The sequence below is a fragment of the Rhinopithecus roxellana genome, chromosome 6 (genome assembly GCF_007565055.1).
Source record: "Rhinopithecus roxellana isolate Shanxi Qingling chromosome 6, ASM756505v1, whole genome shotgun sequence".
NCBI lineage: Eukaryota > Metazoa > Chordata > Mammalia > Primates > Cercopithecidae > Rhinopithecus > Rhinopithecus roxellana.
Genome location: NC_044554.1, coordinates 26,303,467 through 26,328,568, shown reverse-complemented (window position 1 = coordinate 26,328,568; position 25,102 = coordinate 26,303,467). Strand labels below are relative to the sequence as shown.

The 25,102-nt window shown below is 37.0% G+C and overlaps 1 protein-coding gene across 16 annotated transcripts in view; it reads right to left on the bottom strand.

Annotated features, from left to right (window-relative positions):
* ST7 (suppression of tumorigenicity 7) overlaps positions 1 to 25,102 on the bottom strand; it is a 278,422-nt gene that overhangs the window by 101,453 nt on the left and 151,867 nt on the right. For all 16 annotated transcript variants that reach the window (XM_030932961.1, XM_030932964.1, XM_030932969.1 and 13 more), the window contains 3 exons: positions 12,168 to 12,327; positions 1,715 to 1,769; positions 957 to 1,072 (listed from right to left, as the gene is read on the bottom strand). In XM_030932961.1, coding sequence (XP_030788821.1) covers positions 957 to 1,072; positions 1,715 to 1,769; positions 12,168 to 12,327 — 331 coding nt within the window. The remainder of the gene's footprint in view (positions 1 to 956; positions 1,073 to 1,714; positions 1,770 to 12,167; positions 12,328 to 25,102) is intronic.

Sequence of the window (25,102 nt, the reverse complement as noted above, 5' to 3'; positions counted from 1 at the left end):
TGACATTGCTACTAACCTCTCCATTCACTTAGATGCAACATAATTGGTCATTTTCTGAAGCACTTATTACAGACTCTTGGTGTTAGAACATTTTGAAACCATTTCAGGAATGATGTGTGGGTCAGTAATAAGTGCTTAAGCTTTTGCTTAACATGTGTACTGACATCCCAAATTTACCTGCAAACCTAGCTTTCATATATCAGAGCAGTTTCCGAACATATGGTGGAAAGCTCAATGTTTGGGAATATTTACTGTACCATGATGTTTCTCCCACAGCAAAGAGTACCATTTTACAAAGGAGTAACAATCTCCTTATTTATTTTATAAATTTGTATTTTATAAATTCTTTTAGAGTGTGCAGAGGTTCCCTTTTAAAAACATTTTTTCACCTATTTACTTTGAGTTAGTTTTATAATACAAAAAATTTCGGTTGAATTATTTGAAACTCACGTAATGTAAAATACACACTAAACAAAGTATTTTCTCAGATGGAACACACATCTGGACTCCAATAGCCAAGGCCATGACCCCATTCGATAGTTAACCTATAAACCGGCAAATAAAAGTCACTAAAATATATTCATTAATCATTTTAATCCAGTGAATTCCAATTTCTACTTTGGATATCATAAAGGAGCAAGATCCTTCACGCTAACTCAACCAATAATTTCATTAGCATCATATAAGATTTATATTTCTTTAAAATATATAAAACCAAATTTAATATATTTTTTTAAATCATGATTCAAATTATTATGAGGGGACTCATTTCTACATCAATACTTCATTGTGATAAAGGTTTACATAATTATCAGAGTTCTGGGTTCTTATTAGTCAATCAACAACTTAACATTTTATTCATTGGAGTTTTACAGAGTGGATATTCTAAAAGCAGAAATCTTGATACTTAAGCCAAAAAGCCCTCCCATTCAGAAGGATGTATGGATTTTTCATACTTGCGTCTGCGGGACGCAGATGGTCCGAGTCACAAGTAAAGAACGTCTGGTGGTCCTGAGCAGAGAGATTCATGTCATAATAAGTAAGAGGCTCTCGTCCTGTCACCCAAGTATACCTGCAAAGGAGAAATAAGATGATTAGACACTTTTGAGAGAGAAAAGCAAGACCTATAAAATATTAAGCTGCAGAGGTATTGAAATACAGACCATTAACTGAATACTAAAATAACTTTGCTAATTAATAAAAAAAATTTTTTAAATCATCTTATTCTCCCTTCAGAAATTATATCAATCAAAAGAAATAAACATTTTCCCCTGTATTTTCATCTTAAAATTTACTAGCCATTGCTAATGAAAACCTTCCCTAATTCGTATTATGAATAGACACTTTCCTAAAGCTAAGAAAATTCTAATTTGCCTAATTACTTTGCTAAACTAAATTCCAACATAACTTCTGTGACATCTCTATAACCATATTCCAGGTAAGCTTCAAAATGTTTTGAATATATAGTATATATTGAAAAGAATAACTGTTAATACAAAAACTCTAAAAACTACACATTTTTGTAAATTATCCCAAATCTAGTGCTAAAATATTTATAAAACAGAAAAATCAAAACATTTGAAGATAGTATTAAAAAATGGATGCACTAAATAGACTGTTACAATGACCCCTACATGAACCAGCAAAAACATTTACTGCTGTCTTTGCTCTCTGAACCAGACCCATTTGTTTCCCAAGCTGTCAAAATGCTTACCGATTATATTCAGCACCCCTAAATAAATTTAGTGGATTTCGCCATACTTTGCATTCTGCAACAAAGAGAAATATGAAAATGTTACACGTAAGTTCAGTGACACTAAAAGCTAATTAATTCAGCAAAACACCCTTCCTGGCCATTTGATAAGATAATTCTAGTCTCTATCCTTTACATGGGAAGCAATGTGGAAAAACTCTGGGTGGTTAATCACAAAATGTGGCTCAGGCTCCAGGACTTTGGAAAGTTTTGCCTAATCTCTCTGGGCCTGAGTTTCCTCACTTGCCAAATCAAGATACATGCCAAAATCAGCTAGTTCATAACTCCTAAAATTATTTCAAGCAGTCCAAACTGATTCTATGAATTTACTTCTAAAACCTTACAGATAAAAGTATAGGCAGAAGTAAACCTATTTTCTGTTGGTCTAAAACATATCTCACAATAACGTACATGACAAGACAAACTATAGAATATAATATGCAAAGAGCCTTACAGTCTTAATTTGAGTTCATGCTAACAGTGATTTTATGATAATTTACCAGTTTGCTTTTGCCTCACAGGAAAGGAATAAGAAAATTAATAAGGTTACCATATTGTAGGAAGAAATGCAATTTTAAAAATTTTCTCAAAGCACTTTAATATCATTTACCTGCATAGATACATGTACTAATCATCATACTAATATCATAATGTTAGCATGTCCTAATAGACCGTACCTTTTCATTATACCAGGACCACAGAAATTTAGAACAAAAGGACTTTAACTTAGAAAAGTCAAACATTAGCTTTAAGACTGTGTTACAATGGTAAGCATATGACTAATAAACTACAATTCTTTTAAAACAGTCTATGATTAAGACTTTCTACTGATTCAGAATACTAGATTTTGGATGAATAAGATTTTATTAGGAAAAAAATCAGTTAATAGTATTCAAAACATCTATGTGCATGTGTAACCAGCAAAAAACACATCCAACAACATATGTACAAAAAAGTGAGCAATTATTGCAGAAATCCAAAGGACATTAAAGGCCACATGGTGATTCATTAGGATTCTATCCTCAGTCCTGTACATTCAACGTCCATCCATCCACTGAGCATTAATTTGAGCACCCACTGGAGGAAATAAGTAAACCATCAATTTCAACACAGTATGATAATGGAGAACACAAAACACTCTGGGAACATGTGTGTAATCTCAATAAATATTAGTTAAGATAGTAAAGGATGTACATGTAACAGGAATACATGTTTTCATTTAAAGAAGATGCACTTATTTCTAAATCAGGGCAGGATCTCACTTAAAATTCACGCAATATTTATAAATAATGGCCCTAAATTTTTTGTCACTTAGCTTAACTTGCCATTTAGAAAATGATCTTTGTCCACTTAATTTAGCATCTCTGCATTTTGTTCTTGAGAAACTGAGATTTGATGGCTGTCAAATCATATGGCATTAACTAGAAAATTATGCTTCCTGTAATTACTTTTTCTCCCCTTAGAGGAATCACTAACACCCTGACTCCAGATCATGGCTTGAAACACACTGGTGAGCCAAATCACCATAATCCCTGCCCTTATGGCTATTATAACTACCTGGACCTCACCACTGCCAACCCCTGCTCAGAGAATCTCTTCTAAGATTCAAAGTGCTCTTTTTAAAGCTTCATGAATATTGCAAGATTTGTATCTAGCATAAAATAAACATGAATATAGATTTATGGATAAGGATCCTCGTGGTAGAATTATTTACTATAAAAGAAGGACATTTGGGGAGATGTTTCTCCTCCACTGAATTTCATCTGAAATATTAGTAAAAAGGCTATGGCAAATATTTTGTCTCCAACAAATACATTATTATACTACCTGAAAGGATAAGCACTGTTTAAATATCAATTGACAAATTACAAAGAAAACTGTTTTCAATTAAAATTTCAACTCTATTACATATCAGATGCAATTGAAATGATTTCTAAACAAAAAATAACTCCAAAGAGAAATCTTGTATATACCTAAAGTATTCACTGAGCAGTATCTAAAGATGCTCTTTATTTAGGAAGTGTCACAATATAGCCGGTAGGGGGTGCAGCAAACATTGTGAAATACTGCTTTTATGACTTCCATTAGAGAACTGAGCTTAAAAAGAAATCTGTGTTAACATTGTTGCCATGTATGTGTGCTGAATTAAGTTTAATTATCCCTAAAACTTAGAAAAAAGGATCTAAGTAATTGCATCAGATGTAAACTGTTCTAAGTGAGAATAAAACACATAATGAAGAAGTACCTAAGAAATGTCTTCATTAGTTATGCCCTCTAAATTGAAGGTGCAAGACAGGTATATTTTTCTTTTAAGAAACAAGCAACCTAGAGGTCAAACATGAGCACATGTCAAAGTTTTGCTTTAAAATTAGGCCACAGCTATGTTAATTTCTTCTTTGTCCCTCTGTTCCATAATCTTACCTTGACTGCAAAAACTCAGTCTGGAATCATTCTAGGGAACACACCTCATAAGTATCAGGCTGCCTGATGGTTTAGTGATAGGGACGAAGGACGTAAATGCCAAGCATATTAGAATATGAAGATTTAAGTCAAGAAATACTCAGATCTCCAGAGCGTAAGAGTTTCTTATTTGTTCCTTTAAGGAATAAATTCCTTATTTCAAATCAGATTTAAAATTTTACCTCCAAAAGGAATTTTCCATTCTTCATTAACATCAACAATTTTAATGCCCTCAAGATGCACTAGAAGTTGATTGGGACTTCATCATGAACTTGCTAATATCATTAATAATATAGTTAAAAATATGCCCTTAATACAACAAACATGCTCTCTATAGTTCCATACGCAGCAATTCACAGGGCAGTCTCTACTCACAAGTGCTGACAGAAATGTTCCATCCTCAGCACACATGCAAGAATGAAATTCAAGAAAAAGGGCAGCAGCAAATATTGGAATAACACTTGTTTAGTTCCCAAAGTCTGCGGAAGAGATTCCCTACTTTGTCATAATGAGATAATTACAAGTTTCTGTGTGAGAGACAAAGAACCTAAAGAATAATGCTTACTATCTACAGCTAAGTACTTCTAAAAGCAAGCTCCAATCCTTTTTTTTAGCCCTCCCTCTCACTATTCCCTACTAAACCTTTCATCACAATCATACTTATTTCATGTATTTTCATACTCAACTACTCTTCCACAATGCCCATCCTATCACTCATAAGACTGTGTGGTTTAAACATGTATTGAGTGGCTAATTATGCATTAATCTCTCAATTAGGCCATGGGGGTTACAAAAAAAAGGTAACAGCTTATGTCTTAGAGGAATGTTTAGCCTTGGCAGAAAAGTGAAAAGGGTATTGAACTAACTGGCACCCACCTGAAGAAGCTCTACAGAGGGAATAAATATTCTGAGAGAACCACAGACTTTTCCCTTTGTCACACTATTCAAGGGAAGAGAACTCAATTCTCATAAAACAAAACAAAAGGCTCTATAGTCACAGGGCTTTTAATCACACAGAAAGAAAATATTATTCTACACCCAATTTAACTCTGAAAACTTTTTTCTAAAATTAAAAAAAAAGATAGAACATTCCTAGTCATAGGGACTTCAAAAGTTATAAATTGCTAATTCATGGCCCAGAAAGGTTTCAAAACGTTACCTACTTCTTCCTAGAATCTAAAGTATGGACAAGCATGACAACGTTATTACAAACAGTAGTAGCAGCAACTTTTGTTGTTGCTATGAGCTTTATTTTCATTGATCCTTTCTGTAAAGGGGCCTAAAGCTCAATTTATCTATATTCCTTACATACATTAGTTAGAGGTATATATTACATCCTTTTTACAAAAGTAAAAAGTACAGAAAAGCTAATTTCCCTAAGGTCTATGGTAAATGAGATTAAGGCCTGGTGTCCAGACTGCCCGACTCCTGTCCATTATATGCAACAAACCTGTTAAATCCTGCAACATCATATTTTGGAAATATTGTGAGTCCATCAGTTAGATTTTTCACTAGAGAAACAGTTTTTAAAAACTCCTCTGGAAAAACGTTAGGAACTTTTTAACACTTTTAAACACTTTAGTTCCAAAGTACAATAAAAAAGGGTGCTAGCTAAAGTTTCATTGGCTTGTATTATAAAATTAACCCCAAATGAGTCAATTTCTGACAAGTGATTGTGCATATGTTTATCAGCTTTGATAGCTCAGAAATGAATACCCAATTCTCTACATTATTCAGATCAATTTAAAGCAATCATTATGAGTAAAAATATCCATATTCTTAAATAATTAAGCTTTAACTGTTTCATAACTTTAAAATGTTATTTTGAAACAATGATTAGAAGTAAAGGCACAAAAATATGTAGGTAGCTTTCAATTCAAATATGTTACTATCTCAAATTATTTATGAAATAACAAAAGATATAAGTAAATGTGAATTTTAAGACCATTATTTTGGCCTGTTATTTAAGATAATGTACTACTTTCTTCAAGAATACTGTTGAGATGGTTAAATCTGTAGCAGCTTCTGCCATACACTTCTCATTGGTCATTTTTTACCTAAGTCAACCAATCCTACCAAATAATGTGGAAATTGTGAAATAACTTTACTAAATAAGTATTCCCTAGCTACTAAAACTGTTTTAGGTATTATCATCATTTAACTGGAGATCTAATTTGTACTAGAGCACAAATTTTAGTGGTAAAGGATTTTAAAAAGATGTGAAAAACATTGGCTAAGATAATCACTTTCAACACATCCATTAGATTGTGGTGAGTTTACCCTCATTGAGACTCTTACAGAGCAGCCCGAAAGGTCCTTGACATGTAGCACTTGGCAATTTGCTGAGGAATATACTTGAAAGGCAAGCACTGAATGGCCTGAATATAAAAGAGTCACTCAGCTAGTGAGTACGCCTAGCTGACCACAAAGCCATACCTCCAAGTGACTGCCATGCTCCACAATCATATTTGTAGAGAAATCAGTTCATCTGGGCACACTGCCAAATGGCTGTCCTCTGACTTGACATTTCCACATGACCTCATTTAATGCTCAAGTGACTCTATGCGGTAGACATCACTGCTATTCCCATGTTTGCAGGTTAAGATACTAAGACGTAGGAAAGTTAAACAACTCGCCCAAGGTCACATACAGAAGATTAGGACCACATCCGTCTGAACCCAGAGCCCAAGCTGTCAACCACTGGCAATCCTGCCACTGACCTGTTCCTACAGTAAGTTTAGGTTAATGTCACTTCAGAAATAATGTCATCCACTGTAGTACAGAATTTTACTAAAATTATTATTTTATTTGCTTGATAATTATGTTAATCTTGGTTTATAGACCTCATAGAGGTTCTGGACAAGGTCAATTGAATTTTTTAAAGTGCTTAAGAACTTGGATTGTGAAGTAAGGCGACCCAGGTTATCCGCCATGTGACCCTGGACAGATTACTTCACCTTGCTATACCTCAGTTCCCTTAACTATAAAAGAGAAATAATAATATCTGCTTCCTGGGGCTATTGTGAGGATCACGAGAGATAATATCATACAAAGCTGATAGCAGACACTAAGAGTGTTAGTTATTATCATTGGAATGAAATGGCTTCCTATGGAGAAAATTATTTGTTCTAGTGTTATGAAAATTTGGGATCTACGAAGGTCTTGAATATATTTTTTATTCTACCTGAATTTCTACATTGCCATTGTTTTTCTTTATTATCTGAATTTAATCAGTGCTTAAATTGCTTCTAGCCATGTAGTAAAATTTAACTCAGAATTTAGAATATATACATTTATATAGAATTATTAAAATTATTTAGAATTTGGAATATACATATCTTATGAAGATTAAAAGAGATTAAAAGGAGATGATTTGTGACAGGAAGCCAAGTGACTATCCAGTGTGTTTAAAGATCCAGTTCTATGCAAGAGGCTATTAAAGTATCTCAGATAATTTAAACTTGACTTTGGCAGGGATGTTTTTCATGTGACAGAGCACTCTCCACTTTTCCCATTATCCTGAAGAAGGTAAACACTACAAACCTTTGTCTTTATGGCATCTTATTTGAGAACAAGGCAAATTATCAAACAGATGTTCCCATAAACACAAATTCAGAATGTTACTGAGACCTTTTAAATCCCTATTCATCATCAGCTCATAAACTAAGCTGAATTAAGAAATGGTAGTGAGAAACATAGTGATGTGACAGAATATATAAGCAGAGTTTATCAGAAATTGCATATCTGAGAGAAAAACAGCAGTTTAGCTCCCAAATAAAGCAAAACCAGTGGAATGGACACAAATGCTAACTTCAGCCAAACAACGTGAAGTTTGTCTGAAGTAAGAAACTGTATCATTAACTACATTTCTCCACTGGCCCACAGATAAAGATCACTGCAAATTTTGAGCAAGTCTGCATTCAGGCCACTTTGTACAAATCCAGAAGTTTAAAAATATATGCACAATCTGCCTGTAACCATAACAACCTTTCTCACTCCTCACTCCACCACCCCCATCCCAAATCGTTCTTAGGTAGGCCATGTTTTCAGCTTTTATTCAAAACAAATTATTCCTTAAGGAAAGAGTTACACTGAATTTTCATACAGAACAATGTTTATAACGGATATTTTCCATTTATTCTTAGTTTTTTCAATGATTTTCTCAAATAATCAATAAAATACCATTATACTGCCTTTGCCAACATCCATGAGACTTTGTGAGCCATGTTATATTTCATGTACAATTCAGCAAAGGGCTGTCTTACGATGCTTCAAGAAAATCAATAGATTCACCCTTCTGTTATTAAGGCAATAGTCATTTTATTATTATGAAGGCAATGGGAATTTTTAAACAAGTTTAAGAAAATACACTGATAACCCTCAGCTTTGGACCTTCTTGATACTTAGCATTTAAAATGAGACTATGAGGGGCCGGGCAGCGGTGGCTCAAGCCTGTAATCCCAGCACTTTGGGAGGCCGAGAAGGGCGGATCACGAGGTCAGGAGATCGAGACCATCCTGGCTAACATGGTGAAACCCCGTCTCTACTAAAAAAAAACACAAAAAAACTAGCCGGGCGAGGTGGCAGGCACCTGTAGTCCCAGCTACTCAGGAGGCTGAGGCAGGAGAATGACGTAAACCCGGGAGGCGGAGCTTGCAGTGAACTGAGATCCGGCCACTGCACTCCAGCCTGGGTGGCAGAGCAAGACTCTGTCTCAAAAAATAAAATAAAATAAAATAAAATAAATAAAATAAAATAAAATAAAATAAGACTATGAAATAGAAAGTGATTAAAAGTAGAGATAAATTCAGGCAATGTACCTTTTTATTATTTTTCTTATTCAAAAATCAAAATCACCACAAAAACCCAGAAACAGACAATGGTATTATTCCAGTGGTATCTGGCACTTCCAAACTAGCATACATGTTTGTTTAGCTGAGGCAGCCAAATATCAGAAGCCCGAATGTCAAGAAGTGGGCAGACGGAGACCTAAATATACTTAGACAAGGAAATTTCCATTTTTCTAAGGATAACTATTTGAACACTGTTATGATATCAGATAATAAATGCTGTCTATTATATAATAAATGAATAGAAATATAGAATGCATAGTAGGCACTCAGTAAATACTAGTAGATATTAATATTAAATGAATAGTAGTAGATAATAATATTATCATTGAATTAGTAATAATATCCAAAAGCTCAGTCTTAGCCAAGTAAAAAATACAAACAAACGTGAGAATTTACACAGGTTATCCTCAGTTAATGAATTCATTTCTTCCATGATAATGGCAGAATCTTGTGTCTGACTAGATCTGATCACATCACTCCTCTGCTTAAAAGGTATCATTGGTTCCCATTCCACTGAAGATAAGACCCAGGTTCCGGATTCCTTAGCACAGCATGAGCTGCTAGCCAACTTTGGCTTCTGTCACAATCCAGTCCCTTTCCCATATGTCCTGTTTTCTAGTCACTTGAAGCCAATTTTTATTTCTTGAACATGCCGTGTTTCTCATGACACTCTGCCTACAAGTCTCCCTTTTCCTTTGTTCATCCATCCAAATCACTATCCAAACCAAATGTCACCTCCTGGGAAGCCTTCTCTGATAGTCTGTATACTATCTACTTCCGTTAATCTTTAATATTTTTACCTTCAGCAACACTTATAAAATTGCATTGTAATTTTTAAGGCATGGCTTTATTTCTAGCCTCTCGCAGTGTCCTATTTCTTTGAAACTCAATGAATCAACGCATGAGTACATGCAAGGCCTGTACTTTCTCCTCTTATAAAACAGGTGGGAAGAATTTCCTAGCTCAGTCTCTCTGTCAACTGAGTAAACATTCCTAAGTACTTCTTATGAACCTAGTCTTGTGTAGGTTTTTATGAACATGATTTTTTTAAAGGCAAAGTTCCTATCCCCATGGAAAAGTCTGTCTATCGAAGGAGACAAAGTGATAAGTGCACTGGTTGTATGAGGAAAACATACAAATCTAAGGAAAACAAAGGAGGAGATCCCGACCCAAGCTGGGAAAAGTAATTTGCTCCTTCAAGGAGAGAGCCACCAGTTCTAAAACTTGAAGGATAAAGAAGAAGAAATTTAAAAAGCCACATTAGGTTTTTGCCTTCCTGTCTAGAATAACCGACCCACATTTCGTAACTGTTTAACCAGGTTGTAAGAATCAAGGATCAGTGTATACATAAATTTTGTTCCAGATTTTAAGTCAATACTCTCTTAATAGACTCTGCCAGCCTGCTATGAGTAGTACTGGGCACCTCTTGGTACAATTTATTTTATGACTAAAGGGTACATGTATAAAAGATGGCATTGCCCAGCCAGGTAACAAAATCATCTGAGACTTTGTAAACTCATTCACTTTATGAAAGGAAAAGAGACCTCAGCAAAGCAAAACATTACTTAAACAAGCTACTATAATAAATGCTATTTATTATTCTAACGAAGAATCTTGATCATTCAGTCACCAGGCATGAGCAGTGGTGGATAACTGCTACCACTTTGCATCTCCTGTGTATATCCCACAGATTAATTGTGCTCTTGTCTGACTTGAGTTACTATATAGCCTTTGAATGACAAAGAACATTGTAGAAAATTAACAAATTGAAAACAGAAACCATCCTCATCTGAGACCATTTTTTATAGTGAATACATTTATATTTTCATTGAAGTTTCCCTTCTCTCTCTACTTGATCTAAATCTCTTGACATCATTTCTCAATGCAATGAAGAGTTCATATCCTTCTCATTTTCACTATTATTTTGCTGTCTCTCTTAGTGGATGCCTTGATTAAGCCTTATTCTTTATATGAATGTTGATGCTATTCTTAGTGCTGTAACAGCAGCTTTGTTTCAAAGAAATAGTAGACACTGCAAGATGCTAGAGATACTACAATAAAGCCATACTTTAAAAATCACAGTGTAATTTGATAAGTGTTGCTAAAGGTAAAAATATTAAAGATTAACAGAAGTAGAGAGATAGTATACAGACTATCAGAGAAGGCTTCCCAGGAGGTGACATTTGGTTTGGATAGTGATTTGGATGGATGAATAAGGGAAAAGGGAGACTTGTAGGCAGAGTGTCATGAGAAACACGGCATGTTCAAGAAATAAAAATTGGCTTCAAGTGACTAGAAAACAGGACATATGGGAAAGGGACTGGATTGTGACAGAAGCCAAAGTTGGCTAGCAGCTCATGCTGTGCTAAGGAATCCGGAACCTGGGTCTTATCTTCAGTGGAATGGGAACCAATGATACCTTTTAAGCAGAGGAGTGATGTGATCAGATCTAGTCAGACACAAGATTCTGCCATTATCATGGAAGAAAATGAATATATTCACTGAGGTTTGAGAAACTATGGACAAGGAAGCTATAGCATCAGGTTGGGAACACTGACCTAAATGACCGTTGGTTAAGTCAAATGGGAAAAGCCCGGCACAGTGGCTCATGCCTGTAGTCCCAGCACTTTAGGAGGCCAAGGCGGGCAGATCACTTGAGCCCAGGAGTTTGAGACCAGCCTAGACAACATAGCAAAACCCCATCTATACAAAAGGTACAAAAATTAGCCAGGCATGGTGGTGCACACCTGTGGTCTCAGCTACTTGCTAGGCTGAGAAGTAGGAGGATCACCTGAGCGTAAGAGGTGAAGACTGCAGCAAGCCGAGATCATGCCACTGCACTCCAGCGTGGGTGACAGAGCAAAACTCTCACATGGAAAAAAAAAAGGGGGGGGGGGTAAAATTAATAAGCATTTCCTTTCCCTAGGATGTTTATACCCTCCTTCTCTGATACAGGTTGTCAACTCCATGGGAAAATGAACTGCATTTTTCTCTGAAGCCTAATGTTTAAATAACAGCATTCTTACTCTCTTAGCATGAGTAACAATAATAATTTAGTAAGAGCAAGCAAATAATATTGCAAGCTGAAGGAAATTCCATACCTGAGACACTTTGCCTATTGGAATCGGAGTCCCCGTTACTGGAATTAGAATTGTTGGAAGAGTTGTTGTCAACCCCTCCCAGAAGGGGGCGCAAGTGGCTTACTGAGACTTGTTCAATGAATGAAGTTCCATACTTGCGAAAATACCACCATTCAAATATCTAAAACAGAAAAATAAGTGTGTTTATAGTCCCTGTTATCATTTATAACTTCTGTACACATGCCCATAAAACATGTTACATTTAGTAATTCTATCCACCTTAAGTACTTTTTATTTCAAAAACTGTTTACTCTAAAAATTAGATTTTAGTAAAATTAATAATAACATTTAAAATTCCCAATGTGGCTTTCTCTGCTTAATACTGGTTTCAAAAAACTATAATATCAATCATGGATAAAAGAACACTGTTAAGAACTGCTCAATATAATTTTTCTCCAAATTTATATATAATATTCAAATAACAAAATCACCATAGCTGAAAGACAATTCTACAAATGTATACAAATAACTCAGTTTTTGAAATATGGCTTATGAAATATTCCAGTTCTTTGCACTTTATATTCTGATAAAAACCACACCTGTGTAAAATGCTTAAGAGCAAAATCGGGGAGGGGAGGTGGCGGGGGTGTTTGGTAAGACCTCCTTAAGGAAATATTGGTTTTACAGAACAAAAGAATGAGATGTATCCCATTTCCCACATGGATAGCACCCAGCCACTGAGGTTCAGCATTATCCCACTTGCAGAGAAGCGCTTTATAAACACAAGCATCTGTTGTACACCATTAATGTTTACTAGTTCACGAGCCTACTAATTGTTATGTACTGTGAATTACAAAAGGGAAAAGAAATAACTTTCAGTAATGAAAGAACAATGATGCTTACATGATTAGACTGAAGTCAGGACTTCCTAAGCACTGGAAAAGCAGTGACCTCCCCCAACACTTCTTACCTGGGCTCTCTGCCTTTCTACAGTGAACACTTCCTACCACTGCTCAAAGTAGTTCTCTCCCACATCTTTTTCTCTGCTCCCTGATTGGGGGTTTCCTTAGGCAGTCACAAATCATTCCACAGAAGAAATTTAAGAATCAATCATATCCCAGAGTCTCATAGGATAACTACATTTTTATAACATAAAATGTGCAATTAACATAAAATTACCTTTATCCTTACTTATTCCATAAAAACAAGATTATCTACTCTAGAATGGACTCTGGGCTATAATTTTAAAACTGATGTTTTCTCTCTTTTGTTCTATTAAAGATTTCTAAAAAGATATAAGGAACATTTATGAACGACCAGAGAAGGAAGTATCAATCCAATGAAATGTTTCCAATCCTATAACAGGACACCTTGATTTAATCCCAGGGAGTTATTCTTTCTCACTATAGGTTGAGGAGCCCTTAAATGAAATGCCTGAAACCAGAAATGTTTTGGATTTTGAGTATTTTTAGATTTTGGAATATGTGTATCACACTGGTTGAGCATCCCTAATCCAAAAATCCAAAATCCAAAATGCTCCAATGAGCACTTCCTTTGAGTGTCATGTCAGCACTCAAAAAGTTTCAGATTTTGGAGCACTTAAGATTTTGGATTTTCAGCTTTTAAAGTGCTCAACCTATCGTGAATTATCACATGTTAAAACATCCAAGTATTTTCTCTGGGCAGAGAGGGGAGAATATACTATCAAGTTAAGAAGGGACAAGACTAACCTGTAACATTTGGAATGACTAGGAATGGGATTTTGCATAAAGGAAGAAAGTTCAGGAATGATAAATTTACACACCATGGATATAGAAGGGAGTCTAGAAGAGATCTGGAAGGTGAGTTATTATCTGAATATTGGTTTCTTCAACTGTAAGTGGAAATCATATTTATTGTTTATCTCAAGAGTCTTCAATTTTCATACTAACCCCATGTAAAACACCTAAGTCAGTGCCTGCTGCAGTTGGTTTTCAAAAATAATAGCAAAGCTGCCATTTATTATGTTAACAATGCACATCCCTTCCACGGGCAGCACACCTCACATGCTACCATGAGGCACTCCTCTTTATGCCAGTCTACAATTCAGGTTAGTACAGCATTTTGCCTGTTACTAGACGATTGGTAGAAGGTACTGGAAATCATCATGACAAAGGGTACTGCTCACTGTACAGTCCTGACCACTCAACAAGGCCCCCAATAGATTCATGGCTTTGCCTTTATTAGAAGAGAAGACTCCAAAGGACCCAGAAAATTATTTGCCCCAAGTCATTTTTCTGCTTTCTATATTGTGCTGCTGGAGCACTTGCCAGTCATAAGTTCACTGATTCCATCACACAGCACTACATGTTCCACACCAACCATAAGCAGTGCTCCAGGATTACAGACTTCGCCCCTGCCACTACAAGTCTATGTCACAGATCCATAATACCTCTCACAGGCTCCTGACATGCCCGTACCTGTCACACACACACAAACTCTGGCTTTCTTCAGATTTCTCAGTTCTTCCAGCAGAACCATAAAGTGTCAGTGCTACAAAGGACCCTAAAGGACTACATAGAGTCCACTTACAGATGCAGAATGAGAACTACCCATCAAGGTACAATGACCTGACCAAAGTCTCATAGCTAATTAGTCACTTAGCCAGAAGCCCCTACTCTCTGTCACTATCTTACCAAAGCCCTATAACAAGGCTTTTTATAGCTCTGTTGCTTCATGTAAATGGACAGATGTAGCCTATCATTCCTTTTTTCGAATCTTTACTTCCAAGTGCCCTCTGACACTGTCCCTCTGTGCTTTCCTAGTTATAAAAACCAATCCAGAAGTAGTCTATCAACTGGGACCAGATTACTCATCCTAAGGTAAAAATGACTTGTATTAACTGGACATTTGCTTTGTAATAGGTGATAGACCTTCGACCCAGTATTTCTAATGCAGTAATAACAGACTTCAGTAAAGACTGGGTTATTCATGCAGCTGTTTGGGGAAAAAAAGGAGGGCCTTCTCAGCTCTGTCATATCCCTGCAATAGTACAGCCCCTGCTGTGTACAGAGAACACAAGTACAAAGATGGACCTCTGCTGTGTACCAGGGACACTAGAATAAAAAAGGACCCTGTCCTTCTAATAAATATTGAATGAACAACTAGGAAAGAAAGAAGGGAAGAACTCAAAACCTTCTGAAACTTCAAACACAGTGTCCTCATCTAGGGTCTTAACACAAAAATCTTTCCCTTATTCTGAAACATGTCAGGCTTTGGGCGATTACCTCACAGTATTTTAAAAGAGCTGCACAGATCCAAATGGGCAGATGGTGTTATTTAATGCTCACATATTCGGTGTCACTTTGAATTCTTTTCCCTGGTGCATACCTACAATGTAAACAGCGGAGCTCTCATAAACAAATTTAGATTTTAATAGTACTTCTTGGACATGCTAGTAGCTCAGTGGGCCTGTCACAGTGGAACAAAACAGTTTTTAGTCTGACAGATAACCAAAAAATTAAAATATAAATATGCATTTCATAGTCTTAAAAACCTCTCCTGTGCTTTTTTCCTATTCATGCTCTTCCCCTAAGAGGGTCAGGTAAGATGAGAATAAAAAGTATCAAGCGGGTTTGGGATTGAGGAAGTCAACAGGGACCTTACCATTTAGTTTAAAGGCAAAACCCCTTTAAACTAGATAGCTGGGCTATGTGACCTTGGTTGCTTTTCTTGATTCCTTGGGGATTAGTTTTCTAATGTGTAAAATAAGGTCATTGTAAGCATTCAGTTAATGTTGGACGAAGAGATGGAGAGAGAAAGGGAGGGATGACTAGAAGACTGAATGGAAGGATAGTTGGAAGGTTGACTGGATGGATGATAAGGGCTAGCCTGGTTGACATAATGGGAGATTGTCTAAATAAACAGCAGGATCACTAAAAGATTTTGTGTTCATTTTGTTTTTTACGAAAATGAGAGACTCACACATATTTGTGTTAGGGGAAAAGAATCCAGTGGAGAGAGAGAAACTGATGGTGGGAAAGAGTACAAATTACCCAGAGACATGATGCCAAGTAGGAAGCACATCTATTCTGCCTTTAAAAAGTAACCCACCGGCTGGGCGCAGTGGCTCACGCCTGTAATCCCAACACTCTGGGAGGCTGAGGCGGGCAGATCACCTGAGGTGAGGAGTTCGAGACTAGCCTGGCCAACACGGTGAAACCTCATCTCTACAAAAATACAAAAATTAGCCAGGCATGGTGGTGGGCACCTGTCATCTCAGCTACTCGGGAGGCTGAGGCAGGAGAATTGCTTGAACCCAGGAGGCAGAGGTTGCAATGAGCCGAGATCGCAGCACTGCACTCCAGCCTGGGTAACAGAGCAAGACTCCGTCTCAAAAAACCAAACAAACAAACAAAACAACAACAACAAAAAAAAAACCACTTCTTGCTCTAAGATAGGAAGAAAGAGAAAGAATGAACAGGGGGAGACATTCTGTTTTGGAAAGTAGAGCGTGATATGAGCTGTTTCCCAGGCTAGAAGGCAATAACCGGATAAAAACTGGGTGACACTGATCTCAGTGGAGGTGCAGGTAAGGTTTATCTTCTGGGAATAAGGGAGGTGGAGATGAAATTGGGAATGAGGGCTGAGGAAGAGGTTTGGACCTATATCTTGCAAGGCAGAAGGGCCAGAAGCTATACTCGGGGCCCATATCATATTTAAAACAAAGATACATTTGGCAAGGACCCAGTCTCCAATTCCCAGTGAGTTCCTTCATTATTATTTGACAGAAGCAGAGAGGATAGCCAAGGAGTACTGGGGCTGGGAGATGGGGGCAGAGACCCAGGTTTCCAGCTGCCCTAAGCTTCAAACTTGTCTCATGTTTACCTGCAGGGAACAAAAATCTGACAAAGAAACAATAAACAAGGCCCTTCCATCAATCTTGCAGACCTGAAAGTCTTTGCTCAAGATGCCTAGATTCTTCCTATCCAATAAGTCCTCCTCTTCTTTTGAATTGTATTTTCTATATATAAAACATTTCATGCGTTAGAAATTTCCCTATGCCCCATTATCACACTCAAAAATGCTTCCAGATTTCCACACAGCAAAAGCACAGTAATTCCACACCAATGCCATTAAACCCGTGGGAAATCGAAATATGTCAAAGCTTGAAATTGGCTAAGTGCTTCTTAAGAATTACAATGATGTCACAGGAGGATAGATACAGTGATGGTAGAAGTTGAAGAAAGAATATGAAACTTTATGGCAGTCTACTCCTAGATAGAAAGATTGCCAAACCAACACCTGCTCTAAGTCTTCAAAAATATATCTGGTGGTAAACAGTTTTTTTTTTTTTTTTTTTTTTTTTTGGCAAAAGGGGATTATCTGGGCTTAAGAAGATAAACCTAGGCAATTGGCATGTGTTACAGTAATACCTGTAACATTTTTAGTTTCTTTTTTGATCCTAAAGTATATTCTTTTTACCATATTGACTCTTTCAAAGTCCTTCCTAATTCCTTATGACAGATAATTTTTTTTTTTTTTTTTTTTTTTTTTTTACATTATTGGTTTCTGTATATTTTGTTTAGGAATATGGAATAGCAACTGAGTGGGTCTTGGCCTCCTGCTTCCTAGATCTCAGTCAATCCCTCCTCAGCCACCTGTTCCCCTAAACAGTTGCGGGGGCCATGTAAACTGGCATCCTGCCCTTCCACCTGCCTTTCTGGCCACCTGTTGCCAAGACTTTAAGAAAACACAGGGAAGTAAGGCTCTCTTCAAGGTCAACAGCCAATGGTCCATCCCCACCTCAGTGTCTCTAAGTTCACAGGATGAGATTTTCCACCGCAGCATTAACCACTGTGGCCTAAAAGGGAGGGTAACTCTCCTGAGCAAAGCCATGGAGACCACTGAGAATTGGGAAAAGCCAGCCTGTGTCATTCACCCCAAGCCCTGCCAGCTGTCCTCTAGGTCCCTCCTCTAGAGATTCTAGTTCAGTTTGTCTGGGTGGTGCTCGGAATCTATCATTTTAAACAAGTTCCCAGATAATTCTGATGCAGTCAGTTAATTTATTCATTCCTTGGATCTTATGTGCATTTGACAAATATTTTCTAAGTATTTATGCTGGCATTTTGTGTACAGTAGTATACAAAAACACAGATATGTTTCCTGCCTTCGTGATGCTTCTATTCTAAAGAGAAGGAAAACAATAAATGATCACACAAATAAAATATAAATGTGCTAAGTATTGGTCTATGTTCTAGGCTGGACAAATCTGGACTAACCCATGGCCAATTGGAAAAAGAAAAAAATATTTCCTCCAAAGAAGGTTGCAGTCTTCCTCCTCCCTCTTTCTTTTCCTTTTTCTTTTCTCTTTCCCTCTCCCCACTCTCTCTTTCTTATCTACCTGACCCACTTCTGTGTATCTGTTAAAATGAAAATATCAACCGCTACACCCTGCTGCTATCCACCTTCCCAGGCAAACCTTATGAGAGGCAGAATGATGCTAGGGCAGAGTGTTGGAAATTTAAATTCTAGTCTTCACTCCATCCCTACCTAGCAAACTTTCCTAGGTAAGTCACAAGTTTTCTGAATGCCTAGTCCTTAGGTCTTTACTGATTTACTACAACTACATGACTTTCAAGTCTCTCAATTTGTGCTGAAATGTAAGCTGAAAAAGCCAAAATGGCAGTTTTGTCCCTTTATCCGCCATTAGTTCATTGACCTTCTTCACTTTTGCCATATCTTATCATTAATCTGTTCTACCCAAATGCTCATGTCCACAATCAGTCCACGACAGGTATCAATCTACTTTCTTTGCCTGACACAGGGTCTCCTGCAGAAGATCATTTACTTCTGTGGTGAACACAAGAAGCTGTAATCTCACAAGGTTAAATGAGCCTGTTTCCTCTCATTGTCTGCAGGCTCCCCAGCCATCTGGCCCTCACAGCATCTCTCTCATTCTTTATTCTAGAGTCAAGAGGCAAGGTGCTTCAGAGATGACACAGCTTGACATTTATGTGCTACTTCCCACCCCAAACCCCCAGGAGCCCTTGTAATCAAGTTTCCCTGCGTCTTTTTCCACTCTTTGTTCCAGAATCACCATCATTTTGGGTGATCCATATGCCTATCAATTAAAGTGCTACCTGAAGCGCAGTTCAAGTTCTTGAGATGGATGAAAAAGGGGTGAAAGGAGACACAGCAATCTTCAACTCTGCTTTCTTACTTTTGAATAAGAGGAGATGGAAGGCAAGGTCAGAGAACTGGGTTTGAATCTCATGATTTAACTGCTATATAATCTTGGCCAAATTATTTAAACTTTGTGTCTGTTTATACTTAGCAATATAAAGACACTGGTCATACCTACCACTCAGAATTTCAATCAGAATTAAACGAAATAATATATGCAAAGTGCTTAATATAGTACACCTGGCATGGAGTGATAATTCAATAAACAGATCTTTTGTTATAACTCATTCCTATTCAATCGTCATCTGCTACCACTTTCCCAAAAACACACTTCTTTTACATTTAATCCATGAACAAATTATTTTATTTATCATTCTGATTTTCTCCATTTCCTGTTCTTGATTCCAACTTTTAAAAATTATGCTCTGGATGGCTCTTAAAAATATCTCTGTTTTATACACACACACACACACACACACACACACATACACATACATATATGTACATATATGTATATCTATATACCTATACACACATATACATATCCTGCATCCTATTAAAATGTGTATTGATCCCTGTATCCAATGAAATACATACACACACATTTTAATAGGGATATAGGAATCTATGTATAAATGTCAATACAACATATAGAATTTTATGCATTCTATCACATTTTGAGATAATTAAGGCAAGCATTTTCTGCACATATCCACCTTCCACTCCCAAAAGCGAAGCAAAATCCAGAGATTTTCTCCACTGAAATAAACACTGCCTGCAGAGGCTGGGCATGTCTTTGCTAGCAGATAAAAGACTAACTTGGCAGGTCTAGACTGTGATGACAGGTGCAGTTCTTGTGGATGGAACTGGACTGGGATGGAAAGGCTTGTGCCAAGCAGACACAGGGGTATCTTGAAATTCAGTAAGGGAAAAAGCTGGATGGATGGGTACAGGCACAGGAACTAAAAGGGAAGAGTGAGCTAGATGGTATAACAAAGTCATTGCTAGCTTTCAACTTGTGAACTAAGAAGTATTAGGGATATCTCATAAAATATACACCTGTTTATTTTTAAACACATTGTATATTTTTTCAGTTAACTGACTTTTTCTTTACAGAGGAAATACCAGGGTTTTTGTTTTTAGCTCTCTTTTCCAAAGAAATTCAATTTAATTTGATAATTTCAGTCTCCAGCATAGAAATTGTGAGGCCCCCAAATAATCAATTTCCCCAGGGTCAGCCCTATACTTTAAATGTCCATAGTAGGCTCTTAGAACATTGCTTAGGGGAGATCAGTTAGATAATTGTCTCCCTAGGGCCAGGAAGCAAACTGCTAAGCACTTCCATGCACACAGTTATTTTGCAGGGCACCTGATCCTTTACCTCAGTGCTGCCTCTCCCTGAAATGCACTCAGCAGAAAAGGATAGTGACTGAATAGAAACCTTACCCTGGGTTCATTTCGAGGTCTGGCAAAGCTGAGTCCCTAAACGCTAGGCATGTCAACAAGCTCTAAAGCAGGAGCCTAAAGCTGTACACACTGTAGTTACTTAGCTCTCAGTACAGACCAGCATTTTGAGAGAGACCTGTCAAATTTTTCCTACAGGAGAGGTTTTCTTTTGCTCAAAGTTTCCTTTCAGTTGGAAGTATCCTCTGCTTCCTGAAAATGCTGCAAGGCAAATGTACCATAAGATAGCCCAGCAATGATCATCCGGCTCAGCAGGGGCACAGAAAACCTCACCAGCCCAGATCTGCAAAGGTGGCCATGCTCTAGGGAAATCCCTTTATTGCAGTGGGGCTTCACCATCTCTGAGTTAAAAAAGGAAACAAAGATTAGGCCTAGCTTACCAGAGTGAAAGGAAACAACCCACACTGAGGTAATTAATTTATAGCCTGTGAATCTACACCAAGCTACTGCTAGAATAAAGTCCAGACCTACCATTTGTACAGCAGGCTAGAAAAACAGCTGACCACAGAGGCAGTGAAATGAGCGACAGGGTGCAGGCTGTCTGCACAAGATGGCCTGGGTTCCAAGCCTGCTCCTCCATTGCTAGCTGTGTGACCTAAGGCAGGTTACTAACTGGCCTATTCTACCTACTGAGGCTATGCGTAAGTAAAAAGGAAACAATCAAGCAATGACCTTGTTGTACTGTGGGGAAGAGTAAATGAGTTAGCATGCAAAGTGCTTTAGATCAGTGCCTGACATCATCTAAGTAGGTAACAGTTTTCAGTGACCTTCCCCTGAGGGGAGGAATGTACAAACAAAAGCCTACCTTTCAGCATCAGAGTGAATTACTGGTTTCAGTATGAAATTGTATCCAGAAAAGTTCTTTTTTCCTATCTGTTTATTTAAAAAATATTTCCAAGATGTTTTGAATGAAAATGTTAAAATATTATTGTAAATGTAAATGATAGTTATCCGAGGGAGACTTGTAATGCCTTCTCCTTCTCCCCCCACAAAACATATATGCTAAAAGATTGCCATGTTTTGGGCATATATTTAGTAAGAATTTACCAAGCATTTTCCCAGTCTGAAGTTGCCTCACTCTATTTAGGAATGTTAAGGTAGGTTTTTAATCATAAAGGGATGCCGGATTTTGTCAGATGCTTTTTCTGTATCTACTGAGATGATCATGTGATTTTTGTTTTTAATTCTGTTTACATGGTGTATCACATTTATTTACTTGCATATGTTAAACCATCCCCGCACCCCTGGTATGAAACCCACTTGATCATGGTGAATTATCTTTTTGGACATGCTGTTGGATTCAGTTAGCTAATATTTTACTGAGGATTTTTGTATCTATGTTCATCAGAGATATTGATCTGTAGTTTTATTTTTTTGTTATATTGTTTCCTGGTTTGGGTATTAGGGTGATACTGGCTTCACAGAATAATTTAGGAAAGACTCCTTCTTTATCTTTTGGAATAGGGTCAACAGGATTGGTACCAATTCTTCTTTGAATGTCTGATAGAATTCAGCTGTGAATCTGTCTGGTCCCGGACTTTTTTTTTTGTTGGTAACTTTTTAATTACCATTTCAGTCTCGCTGCTTGTTATTGGTCTATTCAGACTTTCTAATTCTTCCTGGTTTAATTTAGGATGGTTGTATATTTCCAGGAATTTATCCATCTCCTCTAGGTTTTCTAGTTTATGCGTGTAGAGGTGTTCAAAGCAGCCTTGAATTATCTTTTGTATTTCTGTGGTATCGGTTGTAATATCTCCTACTTTGCTTCTAATTGAGCTTATATGGATCTTCTCTCTTCTTTTCTTGCTTAATCTCACTAATGGTCTATCAATTTTATTTATCTCTTCAAAAGAATCGGCATAGAAGGGACATACCTTAAGGTAATAAAAGCCATCTCTGACAAACCCACAGCCAACATTATACTGAATGAGGAAAAGTTGAAAGCATTTCCCCTAAGAACAGGAAAAAGACAAGGATGCCCACTTTCACCACTTCTATTCAACATAGTACTGGAAATCCTAACCACAGCAATCAGACAAGAGAAAGAAATAATGGGCATTCAAATCGGTAAAGAGGAAGTCAAACTGTCACTGTTTGCTGATGACATTATCATATACCTGGAAAATCTTAAAGACTTATCCAAAAAGCTCCCAGGACTGGTAAATGAATTCAGCAAAGTTTTAGGATACAAAATTAATGTACACAAATCAGTAGCCCTGCTATACACCAACAGCAACCAAGCTGAGAATCAAATGAAGAAATCAACCATTTTTACAGTAGCTGTAAAAAAAAAAAAAAAAAAAAAAAAAAAAAAAAAAAAAAAAAAAAAAAACTTAGGAATACACTTAACCAAGGAGGTGAAAAACCTCTACAAGGAAAACTACAAAACACTGCTGAAAGAAATCACAGATGACGCAAACAAATGGAAACACATCCCATCCTCATGGATGGGTAGAATCAACATTGAGAAAATGACCATACTGCCGAAAGCAATCTACAAATTCAATGCAATTCCCATTAAAATATCACCATCATTATTCACAGAATGGGAAAAAAATCCAAAAAATTCATATGGAACCTAAAAAGAGCCTGCATAGCCAAAGCAAAACTAAGCAAAAAGAACAAATCTGGAGATATCACATTACCTGACTTCAAACTATACTGTAAGGCCAAAGTCATCAAAACAGCATGGTACTAGTATAAAAACAGGCATATAGACCTGTGAAACAGAATAAAGAATCCAGGAATAAAGCCAAATAATTACAGTCGACTGATCTTGGACAAAGCACAACAAAAATATAAAGTGTGGAAAAGACACCCTATTCAACAAATGGTGCTGGGATAATTGGCAAGTCACATGTATACATAAGAATGAAACTAGATCCTCATCTCTCACCTTATACAAAAATCAACTCAAGATGGATTAAAGACTTAAATCTAAGACCTGATACCTAAAAGTTCTAGAAGATAACATTGGAAAAACCCTTGTAGACATTGGCTTAGGCAAAGACTTGATGACCAAGAAGCCAAAAGCAAGTGCAACAAAAACAAAGATAAATAGATGGGACTTAATTAAAGTAAAAAGCTTCTGCACAGCAAAAAAACAATCAGCAGAATTAACAGACAATCCACAGAGTAGCAGAAAATCTTCATAATATGCACATCTGACAAAGGACTAATATCCAGAATCTACAAGGAATTCAAATAAATCAGCAAGAAAGAAAAAATCCCTTCAAAAAGTGGGCTAAAGGCTAGATGCAGTGGCTCACATCTACAATCCCAGCACCTTGGGAGGCCGAGGCGGGTGGGTCACCTGAGGTCAGAAGTTGGCCAGACCAGCCTGGCCAACATGGTGAAACCCTGTCTCTAATAAACACAAAAAATTAGCCAGGCATGGTGGCATATGCCTATAATCCCAGCTACTTGGGAGGCAGAAGCAGGAGAATTGCTTGAACCTGGGAGGCAGAGGTTGCAGTGAGCTGAGATTGCGCATTGCACTCCAGCCTGGGCAACAAGAGCGAAAACTCTGTCTCAAAAAAAAAAAAAAGTGGGCTAAAGACATGAATAGATAATTCTCAAAAGAAGATATACAAATGGCCAAAAAAACATGAAAAAAATGCTCAATATCACTAACAATCAGGGAAATGCAAATCAAAACCACATTGCGGTATCACTTTACTTCCTGCAAGAATGATTATAATAAAAAAGTTTAAAAATGGAATACTACTCCACCATAAAAAGGAATGAAATAATGGTATTTGTAGCAATCTGGATGGAATTGGAGATCATTATTCTAAGTGAAGTAACTCAGGAATGGAAAACCAAAAGTACGTTCTCACTCATAAGTGGAAGCTAAGCTATGAGGACGCACAGGCATAAGAATGATACAACGAACTTTGGAGACTCAGAGGAGAAAAGAGTGGGAAGGGAGTGAGGGATAAAAGACTACACGTTGGGTACGGTGTACACTGCTCGGGGGATGGATGCACCAAAATCTCAGAAATCACCACTAAAGAACTTATTCACCAAATACCACCTGTTTCCCAAAAACCTATTGAAATAAAAATTTAAAAATAAAAATAAACAAGCTTTGAAAGAAAAATAAAGAATATTAAGGTAGGAACACGAAGACTTAGGTTCTAGGCCTGGCTTTGCTACAGATGAACCACATGAGCTTAGATAAAACATTTCCTTTTCTTTCTCTGTTAGTCTCGATTTTCTCCTCTGAAAAATGAATGGCTTAGGGATGAATGACCAAAGTCCCATCACATCAACAATCCCTGATTCTCCCCATTGCTTTTTAAAATTGATACATAATATCTGTACAT